Source organism: Copadichromis virginalis, linkage group LG4 (genome assembly GCF_057382275.1).
Source record: "Copadichromis virginalis isolate Kocher_CV1m ecotype Utaka linkage group LG4, C_Virginalis_male_GT1.1, whole genome shotgun sequence".
NCBI lineage: Eukaryota > Metazoa > Chordata > Actinopteri > Cichliformes > Cichlidae > Copadichromis > Copadichromis virginalis.
In genome coordinates, this window is record NC_140621.1 from 21881400 (window position 1) to 21901200 (window position 19801).

The window sequence follows — 19801 nt, forward strand, 5'->3', positions numbered from 1 at the left end:
CCAAGGACAAACGGTTTGTGCCCCCAGGACAGTTTAACCGTCAGGAGCAAGTCTGTACTGGTACAACGGACTGTACAACTTTATAACACAACACTTTCCTGAAGTCATTTTCTAGATAATCCTTCTTTCTAAGCTCATTGCCCACCAAGGTTTAAACAGTTTTCTCTATAATTAATTATAATTCTAACATCATTTGTCACATATTCACATAAAATGTCACATAAAAGTAGCAATTTTCAGGCACAACCTTGTTTCAACGTATAGACAAAGATCTCTGTTTACACTCTGGCATGCTGTTACTTTAATGTAGCTTCACACAACCACAGATGCACAGCAGGCATTCAGTGTGGACTTTGTTTCAGAAATGACTGAAGAATAAGAAATTGATGGGACCAAGAAACAATATAAGACATTTATATAAAAAGTATTTCTGTAATATTGTGTGAATTGATGCGTGCACTGCAGCACCACGCTGATTTCATATTTGTGCACTTGTAGCATTCAGTGTTGAGTTTTTTCTCCCACACTGCCATGTGTGTCTTTTAAACGATGTTTGATTTCATTTAAAATGTCAGATTGTTTTTTCTTTTTAGTTTTAGGTCAACTTACGGCATAAGTCTATATACGAGCTTCTTTTCTGTTGTTTGCTTCACTGATGGTTCATGACCCGGTAAACATGTTTAACATGGTATTAAACAAGGGTCCTACTTAGATATTTAATTCTGGCCTATGATAAGGTAATAAAGCCACATATGAACAGTGGTCATGTTTATTTTTCAAAAATCTCTAAACATCATTTACTGTATTTACACATCCTTTTTTCTTTTTTAGGAACGAACGAATTTGAGTAATTTGAATTGACTCTGAATAGCAGCACAAATCCAGAGTGAAGAAGGAGGCCAAACAGATTTTTCAGGCATATTTAAGTAATAAGACTTTAATTATAATCATTTTTATGTAGCAGGATACAAACATTCTTGAGCAAATCAATCTGTATTATATTCAATAGACTTGCACACATTGCAACATTAAACAGAATAAGTCTCATCAGCCATTACACAATAATCTGAGGTAATATGAAGCTTTATGATCTGTTATCTCAGTAATAGCAATCTGTATCAGGATGCAGTAAACCACATTGATCCACTCACCCCGGATTTTTAGCGTTAATTCACGAAATGTTTATGTGTCACAATAATTTGCATTTCATATTGAATAGCGGTAAACTGACATGTATGATAAATACGTAGTGAATACAAAGTTGGGAAAGGCAAGCTTTTGGCTGTTTACAAATCACTCCATAATTTCGTCCATATACAGATAATACACATACAGTACTGAGTGATATAATCCTACATTACACTGACTACATTATGTCCACACTGTCACACCAAAAGAAAACGTAAGCCACAGATCTCGCACACATATGAACAAAATGACTCCAAACTCCTTTGAAAAAACTTCATCATCATTCATTTTTCCAAGATTTTCACTGTAGTAAAAACAGCCATGTGCCATGATATACAAGACAGAGAAAGCACCTTAGCTGTGCTGGAACTTTAATATCTTTCATATGAGTTTGGTAAAGTCACCAGCCAACCATCCACATACATGCATTTACACCTAACATCCCTCAAGAAGAAGGCTTTGAGCTGAGTTGTCCTTTCCACTTCCACAAAGATAGTCCTTGATGCACTGTCAGGAATCATCCTGCTGTCCTCTGCATCACGTTTGATATAAAACAGCTGGACCACAATGACTGAAATAGCCGAGCACACACAGTTGGATGTGCAAACACAGTTCTCTTTAAACCTGACGATGAACTGTATTTCTCCATAGCAGCCATTCTTGAGTTTTATGACACAGTCTCTTGTCTCTTCATGGTTTACAGAGTAAACAGTATTTCTGTTGATGAAGCTGTCAAAGGCTTCCACTGATCTGAATGAAACAGGTCGATTTAAGAGCTCTTCTATTGCTAGTTTTATGGATCCTGTGATATCCAGATGCCGTGAATTTCCAAGCAGATCGTAACAATCAGTGGTTTCATTTACTGGTGAAATTCTGGCTAACGGAGAATTTCCGTTAGAAACAAGGGAGCGAAGGTGACTCGGCAGGCGCTGCCAACGGAGAAACTTGTCTTGAATTTTTTGAGGATTGTAGTTTATGTTGCTAAGCAGTGCCCTTAAATTTGCACTGTTCCTCTCAAAACTGAATGCTGATGTTGCCCAGAGAGGCCCCCAGTTACGCACACAGTCAGCTAAGTGGATCAACTGATGGCAGTTGAATGAAACGTTTTCTTCACCATAGAGTTCTTCCATGTTTCTAACAAAGAGTACCAAGTTCTCATGGGCCAGCTGAAGGTCATTTTGGGAGACTGATTCTTGTAGCAGAATGTGAATGCTGATCGACAAACAAAAAAAATGCTGGAGAAATGAAGGCTGAAGGATGCCTGGTAGGACACTAACAGCATAAAATAAAAGGAAAGCTCGCCAGTCAGATGCTTTCCAAGAGTCCCGACCCTTCAGTGACTGTAGAGATCTGCTCATTTCTGATGGAGGCTTTAAGAGATAAGAGTCCATCTGTGAAATCTGTTGACCTACATACCAGTCTTTCTTGGAGTTCTCTGAGTTCAGCCACAATCCAATAAGTTGCTTAGTCACACCAACTAAAACTGAGTGCATATATTCTGGTACAAATCCAAACACAATGTCAAACAAAGGAAGTCTGGAAAGTAAGGACATTCCTTTTACACCATACTCTGAGGTGTTTTCAACAAACATATTTTTTGATCTTGATGCTTGTTTAGTTTCATCATATCGGTATGACCTCATAGAGCCAGAGCCTTTTGGTACCACTGTGCCAGGGTGTAAACACCAGTCACAACCATATTCTCCATTGAATTGTTTGCAATTCCGGAGAAGTGGCCTCGCCACAGCGTCAGAGGAGCAAACCAAGCAGAAGACTTTTGATGAATGAAGAGTGCCTCTGCTGTCTCTCCACTGAAATGGATTTTGGGCTAAATCACAACATTCATCCACAAATGGTTTCAGAAATGTGTTCATATGAGGTTTTCCTTGGCCAAACCAAAATCCAGCAACTATCATATTTTCCTGTCTTTGTGTGTAAGGAAGTTCATTAATAACAAACTGAAGGGGCCAAATTGAGTATCTGGTGGTGCTAAAAATTGGTACTTCATCAAAATTCCATGTCAGTGTGAGATCATCTGCAGCTAGTTTACCCTCTCTGAGGAGATTCTGGTACATCATCCCATCCATCACATCTTTGATGTTATCATGCTCATCTTTAACTGTTTTAGGTAACAACTCAGTGCTGTGGTTCTCAAGGATACCTTTCAGAAGGTCTTTCAGGGATGAGTACAGAAAGAAGTTTCCATTTTGAATGCTGCTTGCTTTGTTGAACACAGAGGCACAGTGAGAACAACAAGAATCAGGATCGTTTCCCATGAAGTTTTTACACTCTTGACAGTAAAACATTGTAAATGTGGTTGGACTTTGTCCTTGTGTCACTGTTGCCCATGAGCAAATTGGTTCATTACTCTGAAAAGACAAACAAACATGTGTTTTATATACACAAATAATATTGGGATAACAACATGACTTGAGGAGAAACATCAATATTCCTTCTGACTGTGTCACTGCCTCTGTCAACTGCTGAAGCAGACTCCAACTGAAATGGATAAATGTTGTGGTCCTGCATCTAAACCAAGGCCAAAACATCAGCCAGGCCTACCTATACTCTTAATATTTCATATTCACGTGATGAAGGTGCATTTCAGATATTTATATTAAACTAATTTGAAGCAGTTTGAATTTGTTAGCTTCATTATTTATTGCTCCTCTTATTGCAGCATTATGGAGACAAAATGTTTGTCTTCAGATAAACTCATTGTAAATCACTGGATCTTCAACCAGTTTAAAAATATTGTTTCTGACTTCATTTCTTACCGTGTCTTTGCCATCTGTTGTGTCAGACGCTGAAGAAGATTCCAAATGTTGAGGAAAAATGTTTGGCTCCTGCGTGAAAACAAATACCAAATAATTATCCAGACAAGGCACAGGCCTTCATGTTGTTTACTCACAGTTTGTGAAAAACAGTTGAGCTGTGTTGGAGAATTCTGCAGAGGACTTAGGTAAACAGCTAACCTGGTTCACTTTGCTCATATTGACACCTGTTTTACTCTAAAGATATGAGTCCTTGAATCCATCAAAATGTATTTTTGATTAGTGCTGTCAACATTAATCTCTTTAAAATGACATTAACGCCATAATGTCATTTTAACAATATGGCACAAGCTTGTTATTGTTTAGTGGCGTCCAGCTCACCCATGGGGAGATCCACGGTAACCAGCTAACGTAGATTTGCTGCGTTAATGCGGCTATGGTGTCAGGACGTCAAGTCTGACATCCTGTCAAGTTCAGGGTTCATTTTAAGATTATAATCATGACCTATAGGGCCCTGCACGGTGTAGCTCCAACTTACATCAGTGATCTCCTTCTGCCTTATCGCCCCAGCAGGTCCCTGAGGTCTTGTGACCAGCGCTTGCTGGTTTTCCAGCATACAAGGTTAAAAACAAACAGTGACAGAGCGTTTGTATCAATGGCTCCCAGACTCTGGAACTCGCTCCCTTTGAGTTCGAGATCTGTGGACTCAGTCATTTCATTTAAAAAGCAGTTAAAAATGTATCTGTTTAAACTTGCTTTTGGTTGCTTTTGTTTGTTTGAGGTTGTATGTCCATTTCTGCTTGTGTGAAGCACTTTGTGATTTTATCTTGAAAGGTACTATTTAAATAAAATTTTACTTACTTACTTTACTTAAGGAGATTAACGCTGACAACATTAATTTTTATATAATAACATGATGACATAACAAAAATGATCAAAGATTAATAACTCAGTAATGAACCATGTTCAGGCACAATGAGATCATACCATTTCTGGATTGTTCTCTTGCTCTGCGCTTGTTTCCATCATGTCAGCAGAATCATCATTTGTTCTATTCAAGTCCTGCAGTGGTGAGGGATAAATTTAAGATGTATTTCGTATAATAAAAGAAGTGTGATCAATTTTGTTATATTGATACCTACCAGTGTGAAATGCATTACATGCACAGTAAATGTTACATTAAATACATTATCTTGTACTCGAGTATTGCGAGGTTATTTTTCTGAATGTCACAGCGCTCACACACAACCTCCACTCTGATGCATTGCATACACTATTAACCCTTTAAGACCTACCATAGAACCAAGTCCGCCAGAGCTTATATTATATTTTTACATGCTGTGGAGCCATTTTTGGGAGCATTTCAAGTTGCTATACATCAATACAACCATTATAGCCCAAACTTTAATAATATGTCTGCATTAGGTGCATAGTAATTACATAAATTGCAAAAAAGTGCAATAAACTACAAAAAAATTGAAAATCGTTTTTTTTTTTTTAACATATATTTCTAGTTAGAGAAATTTAAGAGGCTTATCCCTCAAAACTGTAAATACAAAAAAGTTGCACAAACTAGTTTCCCACCACAGGAAATTTATTTTGAGTGTCTTCATAGTTTTATTTTTGAAATACACCAATTTTTATACACTGCAGGAAAAACGAAAATAAATATTATAGTGCAAATTTGCAAAATAACAGCATATGCATCAAAATAAACTATTTCCAGCAATGCAATATGAGTCCTAAGCATCCCAGAAACGACACAGAAAGTCATAAACTCAAACATAACTTTTTAAAACACAAGTATAGGCTCATAAGGCCCCGATCGTAAAAAAACTAAATTTCCGCAAAATGACGTCACTTCCAGTTTCGGGCAGGTCATGCGGTCATGTGATAGTTCGCGCTGATGGACGTAGGAAGTGTTACAAACAGCTGATCGGATCGGCGAAGCGTGTTTCTGGAATATCATGTTTTTGTTGCTGCAAGTGATTTTTATGCAGTTTTTGCAAAGCTATATGTGGAAGGAAACTGTGACCTAGGACAAGCTGATGGCATAAGATGTAAGTACAACTCCTCCGGTTTCATATGCAAAAAAAATTATTACGCTAGCTTACGTGGTTGCAGAGCTACCGGGATTTAAAAATAGTTACGCAAAATGGAGCGTGCCCGCTCCGATCGGCTGTAAAGGGTTAATCTACTGATCTTCACTGCCATTTTTTTTTTTTTTTATAAAAAAACCCCTCAGTATATTTAAACTTTTATGGCTTTATGTTCCAGGATTTTTTTGTAACATTTAATAAAACATTACCTGTAAGTATTCTCTGAGTCTCCTTTTAAACTTTACTCTTGGTCCAATTTTTGGAATCAAAGTATTGATTCTGCCTGACTCGAGACTTAGGAAAGCTTCTTTGTCAATACCCTCCTCTGCAACAAAACGAAGTATTCCAATTGAAATTAGACAAACAAATATCAATATGGCATTACAGTACAGCAGTAATTTATGAAGGACCAAACCAAACTATAATAAAATACCTTCAAATCTGTGAATCAGCTCACTGAGATGCCATTCAGTTAATTTTTCCTGGACAAAATGACATGTCTCCATCTACAGAATCAAAACAAACACATCACACATTAATGAAACAATAGACCTGCTGATATAGAATAAAAAATAGCTGCCTTACCTGTAAGTAATCTTTGAGTCTCTTTCTAAACTTTACTCTTGGTCCAATTTTAGGAAACAGTAAATTAATTCGGATTGAATCTCCAAGGTTTAGAAACGTCTCCTTGTCAATGCCTTCATCTGAAATAATGCCAACAACAAAATAAAACATTCAAAAGTCAGATGAAGCTAACACTGCAAAACATTAATATTCATCAACTTTGAATATGAAAGACTTTTTTTATTGTAAGTCATAAATCACAGGAATATCCAGACCGACTTCTGAATCAGTAAATTTCGATGCTGTTCTAGTGCCATTACAGATACAACAATTTCCATTAAAGAATAATAATAAACTCATACCTTTAAATCTCTGCATGAACTCACTGAATCCCCATTCAGTTAGTTTGTCCTGGACAAATCCAGATGTCTCCATGGAATTTGCTGTGGGGACAATCAGCAATAACTGATTTATTCACATTTAAAGTATTATTCACTAAATAAGATCATTTACTTTCCTTTGTGGTTCTGAAGTGTCAGAGGTTTACGTTTCTATTTATCTCAATAACCCTTTTCATGTGACAACAGGAGGTAAATGTTTTTGTCTTTTAGCTGAATTGAACTCCTGCAACTTTTGCGACTTCATGTCACTCTGTAGAGTTCATCTAAATATCTAAAGTTTCCAGTTTAGTGAAATGTGTTTACACTGATACAAAGTTTCAGTTTTAATTTTCATTTGATTTCTTCTGTCATAGTGGAATAATATGATTTTTACAGAGCCAAAGTTTTTTAAGGGGCAAAAAATGTGAAATTAGCAGGAAACTGTTGTTGCAAACATACTGACATTTTCACAAAAACATATTCTAAAAGATCTCATTAGATCTTATTAATTTCAGCGTTGATAGTTTACATACACATAATGTGCTACAGGCACCGTTTCAAAACGTTTTAGTCTCCAGATGTCATTTACATAAAACGTATTTGTGATATCTTGTTTAATCTCTCCACTCACCTTTGCTGTCATCAACATGTTGACAAAAGCATGCATTTTTGTCATTGGCACTAAAACTATAGAGACTAAAGACCTGAGACTTTACCATCAGCATACTTTTTTCTTCATACAAGGAAGCAAAAGCAACTGAACTACTCTAACCTTCATTTCTTACTTAATAGTCAACAGGAATAAAAAAAAAAAACAATAGGAAGGACATTGTCAAGACTGACAGGCAGGAGTAGTGTTGGCCGTATGACACTGATGCTCCCACACAAGCTTCAAACTCAAAGTTACATTTTCCTTGAACCACTATTTCAAAGGTTGCTTCGGTGTGGAAAATCACATGTCCCATGTACATGATCACTCCCCACCCTAGTTACTGAAACATGCGCTACCATCCCAACACATCCTGTTTCCCCTAGGACACCTTCATCTACCTGCTACATTACATAAGTTTACAGAATCAACTGACCAATCACAAGCCACCCCTTCTGAGCCTCTATCTCTCCAACGCCAGATCTCTCGTGCAAAAAACGGATGACCTGGAATTACAACTAGTGGGAAATCGCTATGTTCGTGACTGCTGTGCCTTGATCATCACTGAAACCTGGCTTCACCCGGGAATACCCGATGATAGCGTGCAGCTAGCAGGCCGCACTCTGCTCCGCTGGGACAGGACAAAGGACTCTGGTAAGAGCAGGGTGGGAGGGCTCTGTATTTACGTGCATGAAAGCTGGTGCAACAACGGGACAATTATAAACAGTCACTGCTCCCCGAACCTCGAGTACATGTCGGTAAGATGCCGGCCTTTCTTTCTACCGAGAGAGCTAACAGTAGTGATCATCACGGCTGTGTACATTCCACCCGATGCCAATGTAATCACGGCACTCTCTATCCTGCTGAACACCATTAACAAATAGCAGCGGGCCCACCCGGACGGTGTTCACATTATCGCAGGTGATTTTAATAAGGCCAACATAAAGACTGTACTCCCAAGGTTCTATCAGCATGTCAAATGTCCCACCAGAGGACACTATTTATTACATATTACTTATGTCTTGTATATTGTATATTTTATATATATATGTTTTTCCCTTTGTTAATACTGTCCATATGTACATAGCGCTGCAGAATTGTACCCCCCCAGCATGTTTACACTGAGCAGGAGATGCTCTGTATCTCATTGTACAACTGTATAGTGACAATAAAGGCATTCTATTCTATTCTATTCTATAGAATCAACTGACCAATCAATCCATCGTTATAAAATTGTATTTATATCATTCACACAATGAATGATATAAATACTTTGATACAATCAGCAAATGGAAATTGAGATTTCATGTGCTGTCTCCTATTTCATTACTAGATGTCACTGAACAAAGCTTTGAATGAATGAACCAATTTTCAACAGGACTGATGAAGTGGTTCAATAGAGGTTCATTGTTTTATTTGCACATCACTAGGCAGGAGTTGGACCCAAACGCAGCATTTGGAAGATGGAGTGGTAAACTAAAAAGTGACCTTATTAACTTGAACTAAGTGCAAAATAATTCAGATAAAAACAAAACAAACAAACAAACAAACAAGGAGATCTGAATCTTCGAGGAAAACAGACTACACAAGACTAAGGGAAAGAAAAGCGTCTGGACTTCGCTTGAAGACGTTCACCTCTCATCCGAGAAGCTTCTTCAGGTCTAAGGTTAAATAGTGGATAGTCTCAGAGACTCCCAGATTTAAGCCCTATGGGAGAGTTCAAATAGTGAACAGAGGCAGTGGCTTACAACACCAACTATCTGCCATCTATAATCCAGTTTTGAGATCCCTTCCCAGACACCTCAACACCCACACACATCATAGGGCCTTCTGACCTCAGGAAATCACATGATAGGGTGGGGCTAGGTTTCACAATGGCTGTGTCCCAATTCAGGGTCTGCATGCTTGAAGTACGCGCACTACGTATGGTGCGTACTATAAGTATGAGAAGTGTGGAGGTTTGTGAAATGGGACGGTATACGCTTCGTCGCGCTGTTCAAGTTGCCTAGCAACCATGATACTAACCGCGAGACACGTTACATACAGCTTTGTTTGACAGAAATGAAGGAGAAAAATGTTTTGTTAGTCATTCATTTTTGTCATGACATCACTTTGATTAGTTGAGTGTCTGAGGCTGAGACCACAGGACTGTAAAACATGATTGTTGGGCTTCATTTCTGTACTGAACAGTCATTTCAAGATTAGTTAGTAAATAACAATTAGTTAATGTTGTTCATGAGACTAAAGTCATCTCACTGTGGTAATGTAAATATAATATGGCCAATATTATAGTATTGTCAGATTATTATGATATATATATATATATATATATATATATATATATATATATATATATATATATATATATTAAGCAGCTGGATAGCGTAGTGGTTAGACTACACGCCTTTGGAACAGAGGATCGCAAGTTCGATTCCTACCTGGGGCGTCTGTATCCAGTAAGGGTCCTAAGGCTAGACCCCCTATGCTAAGCAAGCCTACCGCAGACATGAGCGAGACAGATAAATATGAAGGCATGCCGGCTCGGACGTCGCCCGGATCAACAAGGTCCGCGTCAGGTGTTGAGGAACCAGGGCACCCTGACGAAAAGTGGGCTACTGGAACAAGAAGGCATCGGTGGGCAAGAGACGAAAACAGGGCGTTGTTGGAATGCTACTATGCAAGTAACCCCGGCGGAAGGGGCTACATGAATAGGATGAGGGACCTATGGATTCTTCGATACCCAACATTCACAATGACGGCGAAACAACTAGTAGCTCAGTGTTCCAACATTCGAAAGAAGGGACTGCTCTCACAGCTAGAGATTGACGAGGTACAACACAAATGCTACGGCAAGGAGGAGTCAGGACGCCAGGTCAGGGGGGAGATATCATCACCCCCACCCGAGATTGGGTACATAGCCCCAAGTGCGATAGGAGAAGGATCGTTGAGTGCGAGAGGAACTGACCTGAAAAATAGGATCATGGCCAAGCTTGAAACCTGGATCCCGCGTAGCCGGTTACCAAGATTACGTGAAGTTCCCTCAGAAGGTCTGCTAGATGATGTTAATGCAGCACTACGGACAATACCTACAACCACGATTACCGACACTAACAAGCTGATCTACAATACGGCAACAGTGATCAGTGAGATGCTTGGCTACAAGTTGAACAGCGACAAGGGGCAGTACCCTCCATGGAGAAGGAGGCTAGAGGGCAAGATCAAAGTAGCACGGAGGGAGGTTAGCCAACTAACGGAGTTGCAGAAAGGTGCGACAAATAAGGTGCCTAAGAAATACAGCAAACTGTCCATACCTGAGGCCTTGGAAACTGCCAAGCAAAGACTCACAGCCTTGGCCAGCCGCTTGAGGAGGTACACCAGAGAGATAGAAGGCAGGAGAATAAACCAGCTGTTCTCCACAGAACCAGCAAAGGTGTACTCTCAGTGGCAAGGGAACAATAAGAGAACGGCACCACCAAGGCTGGAGACGGAGCAATACTGGAAGAGCATATGGGAGAAGGATGCAACCCATAACGGCAATGCTCAGTGGCTAGAGGATCTGAGGGCTGACCACAGCGACCTCCCTGAACAGGGTCCAGTAACCATCACAGTGGCAGATATCCAAGAAAGGGTCTCCAGTATGAAGAGTTGGACAGCACCAGGGCCCGACATGGTTCACGCCTACTGGCTGAAGAAGCTGACTGCACTCCACGAGCGTCTGGCAGCACAAATGAACCAGCTGCTAGTTAACGAGAGACACCCGGAATGGCTAACTGAAGGCCGGACGGTCCTGATCCCCAAGGACCCCAAGAAGGGACCGGTCCCCTCCAACTACCGACCAATAACCTGCCTCAGTACTACATGGAAGCTCCTGTCAGGCATCATATCGGCTAAGATAAACAGGCACATGGGTCAATACATGAGCGGGACACAGAAAGGAATTGGCAAGAATACCAGAGGCGCAAAACACCAGCTACTGGTAGACAGAACAATCAGCCGAGACTGCAAGACCAGACTGACCAACCTGTGCACTGCCTGGATTGATTACAAGAAGGCCTATGACTCAATGCCCCACAGCTGGATACTGGAATGCCTAGAATTGTACAAGATCAATGGGACCCTAAGAGCCTTCATCAGGAACTCAATGGGGATGTGGCGTACAACACTAGAGGCCAACTCCAAGCCCATAGCACAAGTCACCATCAAGTGCGGGATCTACCAAGGAGATGCTCTGTCCCCACTGCTGTTCTGCATAGGCCTGAACCCCCTCAGTGAGATCATTAACAAGACTGGCTACGGATACCGACTACAGAACGGAGCAGTTGTCAGCCACCTCCTGTACATGGATGACATCAAGCTGTATGCCAAGAGTGAACGAGACATCGATTCACTGATCCACACTACCAGGCTATACAGCAATGACATTGGAATGTCGTTCGGACTGGAGAAGTGTAGTCGGATGGTAACAAAGAGAGGGAAGGTAGTCAGAACTGAGGGGATTGAACTACCAGAAGGCAACATTGCAGACATAGAGGACAGTTACAAGTACTTGGGGATCCCACAGGCGAATGGGAACCATGAAGAGGCCGCTAGAAAAGCTGCAACCACCAAGTACCTGCAGAGGGTCAGGCAAGTCCTGAGGAGTCAGCTGAATGATAAGAACAAGATCCGGGCCATCAACACGTACGCCCTGCCCGTGATCAGGTACCCTGCTGGGGTAATAGGCTGGCCAAAGGAGGAGATAGAAGCCACTGACATAAAGACAAGAAAGCTCCTTACCATGCATGGAGGGTTTCACCCCAAGTCCAGCACCCTGAGGCTGTACGCTAAGCGGAAGGAAGGGGGCCGGGGACTGGTGAGTGTCAGCACCACAGTCCAGGATGAGACAACGAACATCCAAGAATACATTAGGAAGATGGCCCCAACTGACCGAGTGCTCAGTGAATACCTCAGGCAGCAGAAACCCAAGAAAGAGGAGGGAGACGAGGAACCATCATGGAAGGACAGGCCCCTGCACGGTATGTACCACCGGCAGATAGAGGAGGTGGCTGATATCCAGAAATCCTACCAGTGGCTGGACAAAGCTGGACTGAAAGACAGCACAGAGGCACTAATCATGGCAGCACAAGAACAAGCTCTGAGCACAAGATCCATAGAGGCTGGGGTCTATCACACCAGGCAAGACCCCAGGTGCAGGCTGTGTAAAGATGCCCCAGAGACAATCCAGCACATAACAGCAGGGTGCAAGATGCTAGCAGGCAAGGCATACATGGAACGCCATAACCAAGTGGCCGGCATAGTGTACAGGAACATCTGTGCCGAGTATAACCTGGAAGTCCCGAGGTCAAAATGGGAGATGCCCCCAAGGGTGGTGGAGAATGACCGAGCTAAGATCCTGTGGGACTTCCAGATACAGACGGACAAAATGGTGGTGGCTAACCAACCGGACATAGTGGTGGTAGACAAACAGAAGAAGATGGCCGTAGTGATCGATGTAGCGGTTCCGAATGACAGCAATATCAGGAAGAAGGAACACGAGAAGCTGGAGAAATACCAAGGGCTCAGAGAAGAGCTCGAGAGGATGTGGAGGGTGAAGGTAACGGTGGTCCCCGTGGTAATCGGAGCACTAGGTGCGGTGACTCCCAAGCTAGGCGAGTGGCTCCAGCAGATCCCAGGAACAACATCGGAGATCTCTGTCCAGAAGAGCGCAGTCCTGGGAACAGCTAAGATACTGCGCAGGACCCTCAAGCTCCCAGGCCTCTGGTAGAGGACCCGAGCTTGAAGGATAAACCGCCCGCAGGGGCGTGCTGGGTGTTTTTTATATATAATGTATATTGTATATAATGTATATTGTAATAACATGATATTATGTTGTTCAAATGTGAAAAGTATATTGTGAGAACAATGAAGTTTTCACATTACATGTGATATAGCTCTATTTTTCTTTTGCCTGGGTGGGAGCTCTACGCTTTCCTAATGTATCGCTTTGAAACCAGACTGAAATGTCTCTGAGATATCGTTAATTTCCAGTAGAGCCTGGAACTGAAGGAAGACATTTTTTGCAGGATTTTGGACAGGAAGGAGAGTTTAGAGATTGGTTTAAAATTTGAGAACACTGTTGCATTGAGATTTGTTTTTTGTTTTTTTGTTTTGGGTTTTTTTTTTTGAGAAATGGGTTCACTATGGTATGGTTAAGATCAGCTGGGATGGTTTTAATAATGGTTAAAACTTTAGGTCCAATTGTGTCAAAGACACTATTATCTTTGACATTATTAAAAGAGAGAGGGGATAATAGTGTCACAGGACATTCACAGACACATTTACACCTAACATCCTTCTAGAAAAAGACTGAGTTAATTTGCCCTTTCCACTTCCACAAAAACAGTCTATAAAGCAATGTCATCTTGTTGTTATTAATACATTGTTTGTAATATATAGCACCTTTTCACCAAAGCAATCGTCAGATAAGATATTCATTTTTGACAATCTAAGACTTTTTTCAGTATTATGAATATTTTCTCATAAATTATAACGTCTAAGGAGCTTAGAAAGAAAAGCGTCTGGACTTCTTTAAGTTGCTTGAAGACATTTCACCTCTCATCCGAGAAGCTTCTTCAGAGTCCCAGATTTAAGACCAATGGGAGTGTCCCCCATGGGTGTAAAGGGAATCAAAACTGGATTATAGATGGCAGACAGTTGTAGACCGTGTCGTAAGCCACTGCGTCTGTTTACCCTCTGCTTTACCCTCTGTTTACCCTCTTTGAACAGAGGCGGTGGCTTACAACACCAACTATCTGCCATCTACAGGGAGTGCAGAATTATTAAGCAAATGAGTATTTTGTCCACATCATCCTCTTCATGCATGTTGTCTTACTCCAAGCTGTATAGGCTCGAAAGTCTACTACCAATTAAGCATATTAGGTGATGTGCATCTCTGTAATGAGAAGGGGTGTGGTCTAATGACATCAACACCCTATATCAGGTGTGCATAATTATTAGGCAACTTCCTTTCCTTTGGCAAAATGAGTCAAAAGAAGGACTTGACAGGCTCAGAAAAGTCAAAAATAGTGAGATATCTTGCAGAGGGATGCAGCAGTCTCAAAATTGCAAAGCTTCTGAAGCGTGATCATCGAACAATCAAGCGTTTCATTCAAAATAGTCAACAGGGTCGCAAGAAGCGTGTGGAAAAACCAAGGTGCAAAATAACTGCCCATGAACTGAGAAAAGTCAAGCGTGCAGCTGCCAAGATGCCACTTGCCACCAGTTTGGCCATATTTCAGAGCTGCAACATCACTGGAGTGCCCAAAAGCACAAGGTGTGCAATACTCAGAGACATGGCCAAGCTAAGAAAGGCTGAAAGACGACCACCACTGAACAAGACACACAAGCTGAAATGTCAAGACTGGGCCAAGAAATATCTCAAGACTGATTTTTCTAAGGTTTTATGGACTGATGAAATGAGAGTGAGTCTTGATGGGCCAGATGGATGGGCCCGTGGCTGGATTGGTAAAGGGCAGAGAGCTCCAGTCCGACTCAGACACCAGCAAGGTGGAGGTGGAGTGCTGGTTTGGGCTGGTATCATCAAAGATGAGCTTGTGGGGCCTTTTCGGGTTGAGGATGGAGTCAAGCTCAACTCCCAGTCCTACTGCCAGTTTCTGGAAGACACCTTCTTCAAGCAGTGGTACAGGAAGAAGTCTGCATCCTTCAAGAAAAACATGATTTTCATGCAGGACAATGCTCCATGACACGCGTCCAAGTACTCCACAGCGTGGCTGGCAAGAAAGGGTATAAAAGAAGAAAAACTAATGACATGGCCTCCTTGTTCACCTGATCTGAACCCCATTGAGAACCTGTGGTCCATCATCAAATGTGAGATTTACAAGGAGGGAAAACAGTACACCTCTCTGAACAGTGTCTGGGAGGCTGTGGTTGCTGCTGCACGCAATGTTGATGGTGAACAGATCAAAACACTGACAGAATCCATGGATGGCAGGCTTTTGAGTGTCCTTGCAAAGAAAGGTGGCTATATTGGTCGCTGATTTGTTTTTGTTTTGTTTTTGAATGTCAGAAATGTATATTTGTGAATGTGGAGATGTTATATTGGTTTCACTGGTAAAAATAAATAATTGAAATGGGTATATATTTATTTTTTGTTAAATTGCCTAATAATTATGCACAGTAATAGTCACCTGCACACACAGATATCCCCCTAAAATAGCTAAAACTAAAAACAAACTAAAAACTACTTCCAAAAACATTCAGCTTTGATATTAATGAGTTTTTTGGGTTCATTGAGAACATGGTTGTTGTTCAATAATAAAATTATTCCTCAAAAATACAACTTGCCTAATAATTCTGCACTCCCTGTATAATCCAGTTTTGAGATCCCTTCCCAGACACCTCAACACCCACACACATCATAGGGCCTTCTGACCTCAGGAAATCACATGGTAGGGTGGGGCTTGGTTTCACAATGAGCTCACCCCAAACCTTGGCTGATTGTGACCAACACCTGTTTTCACACCTTGGCTCATGTGATTAGGTAGAGGATCAATAGGGGGTCCATGTCCATCTTAGGGGACACTCCAATAGGGTTTAAATCTGGGACTCTCCACCATTTGACCCAGGAACTGAAGAAGCTTCTCGGATGAGAGGTGAAACGTCTTCAAGCAATTTAAAGAAGTCCAGATGCTTTTCTTTCCAAACTTCTTAGACAAGCCTGACCTGGATGACTGAGAACATTCACAGACATACTACAAGAGACAAAATGTCACCAAAATAAGACAGGAAATGTCTGAGATTTACCTGGACTAAAATACATGCGCTTCACACACACAGAAGGCAAACCACAGAGACACGATAGGCTTAGCAAAAGAGACACTAAGGACAAAACACATAAACAAGACTAGGAAACAAAAGAGAACCAACAAAATTAAACAAGACACCGGAGACTATAAATATAGATAACAAACCTCAGAACCCCTATGAAATACTGAACTCTGGGCAAAATGCAAAGTATCAAGTGAAATTATTCCTGAGATTGAAGAAAAAGAACCATGAGTCCATAACAACAACAAAAAATGCTGGGACTAAGACCCAGGACAATGACAAATATAATAGACTGATTCAGTATCTACTTACATGTGGTCTCTTCTACTGAACTGAAGTCTGTTTCTTCTGTGTATTTTGCACTTTGTATGAATAGTCCCCTCCCACCACTGACACAGATCACATGGTGACATATTTTGTGTTACGCAACAGAACAGCAGATCTTAAACACTGTGTCATTACTCAGATAAATCTGTTGATTCATGTTGATTAGAAGAAATAGAAAAAAAATCATTCTAGCAACTTGAGTTTAGATGTGTGGAGTTAGATATGTTACTGAAGGTGTTGAAAGTAATGCAGATACCAGAGAGTGAAGCCAAGTTGCACACCCTGAAGTTTTTTTTTTTTAATAAACTGGTTTCTTATTTGCATAGGCAGAAAGTTGCTGTTGATATCCAGGAGCAGGTAGAGGTGATTTGCATACTAGCTTGAATACCAGAGGCGGAGCCAGACATTTGAAACACCCGGGGCTTAGCCCTGAAGGGTAGTATGCATGTGGGATTTCTTTCTTTTTTTTTTGGGGGGGGGGAGAAATGACTGAAAGATTAATTGGCTCTGTTTTGAATTTTGTTCAAAAAAAGAATGACTTCATATAGGGAAAATATATATCACATATGCAGGACACCTTAAACTAGTTTTTTAACTAAGCAGCAAGGCAGAACAAGGTCAGGGCTGTATCAAGACACGAGGAGTAAACCCCAATTCAACCAGACCCAAAACTGATCAGAATTAAAACAGGACTACAACAGTTCAAAAATCAGGACTAAGGACTTAACTGGTGGTGGTCAGAGGGCCCGGTGGCGCCAGTGTCCGGCAGCCTCGCCTCTGTCAGTGCGCCCCAGGGTGGCTGTGGCTACAATGTAGCTTGCCATCACCTGTGTGTGGATGTGTGTGTGAATGGGTGGATGACTGGATATGTAAAGCGCTTTGGGGTCCTTAGGGACTAGTAAAGCGCTATATAAATACAGGCCATTTACCATTTACCATTTAACCAAGACAGAACCAAAATCAGAACTAGATGATAGCAGCACTAAAAATCATTATAGACCTGCACTACACTTATTTTTTTAATTCTACCAAAGTCCACTATTTAGATTGAGAAAAGTTTATATAATTATTTAGCCTTGTTGTGCAAACAAGCCTAATAAATGTTCAAGCTTAATAAATGTAGAATTTGAAAAATAGCAAACCTAAAAAGAAACACTAGGTACGAGATACATGAGGACCTATGATACGGTGATACTTTTGGTAAACAACCATTTGACTAACATGTGTGTCTCACCTGCTCTTGTTCATCTCTGTTCTGTCCTCATTCTCCATCTCCCTCTCTGTTCCTCTCTCTCTCTCTCTGTTCCTCTCTCTCTCTCTGTTCCTCTCTCTCTGTTCCTCTCTCTCTCTCTGTTCCTCTCTCTCTGTTCCTCTCTCTCCCTCTTTGTGCTGACAATCATCAAATATACAGTTGAAACCACATATTTATGTACTCTTCAGATCAAAACACAAACACTTTTTTAATTGTAACATCAAATCAGACTAAATGTTTATTTTTTTTAGATTGATAAATATAAAAAACATATTTGTTAACTTTAAGAGTAAGGAGAGAAATTATCTGTATTTCTTAATTGCAAATGGCACCAAATTGTATGCAAAACTGAGCCACACTTATGGAGCTCCACAGTTCTTTTCCTGGTGTTGTGGTTGACATCTCTTGATTTTCCCATGTCACAGAAACAGGCTCTGTGTTTTGCCTTATATGCATCCACAGGTGTGCCACCAGTTTACTCACATGGACTCTACTAACCTATCAGAAGCTTCTTCAGCTCAGAATGGAATCGTCTGGAGTTTTCTTATTAATTAACAATAAACTTAGTGTATATGTACTCCTAAATTTGATGAAAGTGATAAAAAATAGACAGCTCTGTCTCTCTTTATTCTGACATTTAACTAATTCAAAAGATATTTCAATATTTATTTAACCAAAACAAAACAAGTTTACTCTAAATTGATGTTGTACAGTAAAAAAATGTTCTTGTGTTTTCCATAAAGTGTATGTAAATAGATGGTTTAAACTGTGAATATACTGCTGTGTATTGAAGTTCCTCTTGTTTTGCATAGAAATATACTGAACAACATACAAAGCATAATATATAAAATACTACCAGAGTTTTTTCTTTGAAAGAAGCTCCTTATGTCCATTCTTGTATATCAGTGCATTACTGAAACCGATTTATTTAGCCGTGGAGGGTAACAACTGAAAATATGAAATAAACACACATGTAAGCTAAGAAACAGCATTGTTGTTGTTCGGCTTTTCATTTCGCCATTTGTTGATTCACTTGAAGACCAAGTAACGTAATATGGGTCAAGTGATCAGTTTGATATCAATCTTTCGTGATGCACCGTCATATTTACATTATTTGTACGGTACGAATGATTTGCTTTGGTACCTGGTCAAACTTAAGCTCTCCTTAGTATGGCTGGCTCCGTTTCTCCAACAGCGCACTCACTGCTGGCAGCAGCTGCCCCGCCCTCTCGCTCAGTCGCTTAGTGCCTGAGCTCGGATCATACCAATATCAGGGGGGATTCACGCACAGTCGTAAATTCCCACAGTGTGCACTATGTGCTTCGAATATTGTGTGTACTTTTTGTTTTATACAGTTGTCAGCCAGACATCTAACTATGAAAAAAATTACACTCCAAAAGACCCCGGGCTTCTGACAAAACAACCCGGGCTTAAGCCCAGTAAGCCACCCCCATGCTCTGCCCCTGTTGAATACCCGCTCCTAATTTTCCTCAAAACCAATGACCTCTTGCACAACCACCACCAACACCATTTATTATGCGTGCAAACAAGTTATTATCTGTGCAAATGATATGGTATCCCTATCCTGGGATATCAACAGCAGCTATGAAGACTATATAGATGTGCTCATTGCTGATGCAGGCCTTAACATGTAAAGACTGTTGTTGTACCTACATGCATTTAACCAAAGACACACACACCAACTAAAACTGAGTGCAAATATTCGGGTACAAATCCACACA

General features: G+C 40.7%; 1 protein-coding gene across 1 annotated transcript; it reads right to left on the minus strand.

Moving 5' to 3' along the window:
• Positions 1 to 856: 856 nt before the first annotated feature.
• On the minus strand, positions 857 to 17101 carry LOC146711378 (uncharacterized). The gene is made up of 9 exons (XM_085454214.1): positions 16793 to 17101; positions 6988 to 7068; positions 6647 to 6765; positions 6495 to 6567; positions 6271 to 6386; positions 4950 to 5024; positions 3966 to 4034; positions 3649 to 3717; positions 857 to 3557 (listed from the first exon to the last, which is right to left on the minus strand). The coding sequence occupies exons 2-9, from the start codon at positions 7058 to 7060 to the stop codon at positions 1560 to 1562; spliced, it is 2592 nt and encodes an 863-aa protein (XP_085310340.1). The 5' UTR covers positions 7061 to 7068; positions 16793 to 17101; the 3' UTR covers positions 857 to 1559.
• Between the last annotated feature and the right edge of the window lie 2700 nt (positions 17102 to 19801).

Excerpts from the sequence above, each read along its gene's own strand:
- LOC146711378 (XM_085454214.1), bottom strand. The coding sequence starts at position 7,060 with ATGGAGACATCTGGATTTGTCCAGGACAAACTAACTGAATGGGGATTC. Across the intron at positions 6,387-6,494 it reads GCTGATTCACAGATTTGAAG|AGGAGGGTATTGACAAAGAA; the intron begins GTATTTTATTAT and ends GTTTTGTTGCAG. Across the intron at positions 3,558-3,648 it reads TTGACAGAGGCAGTGACACA|AGTAATGAACCAATTTGCTC; the intron begins GTCAGAAGGAAT and ends TTGTCTTTTCAG.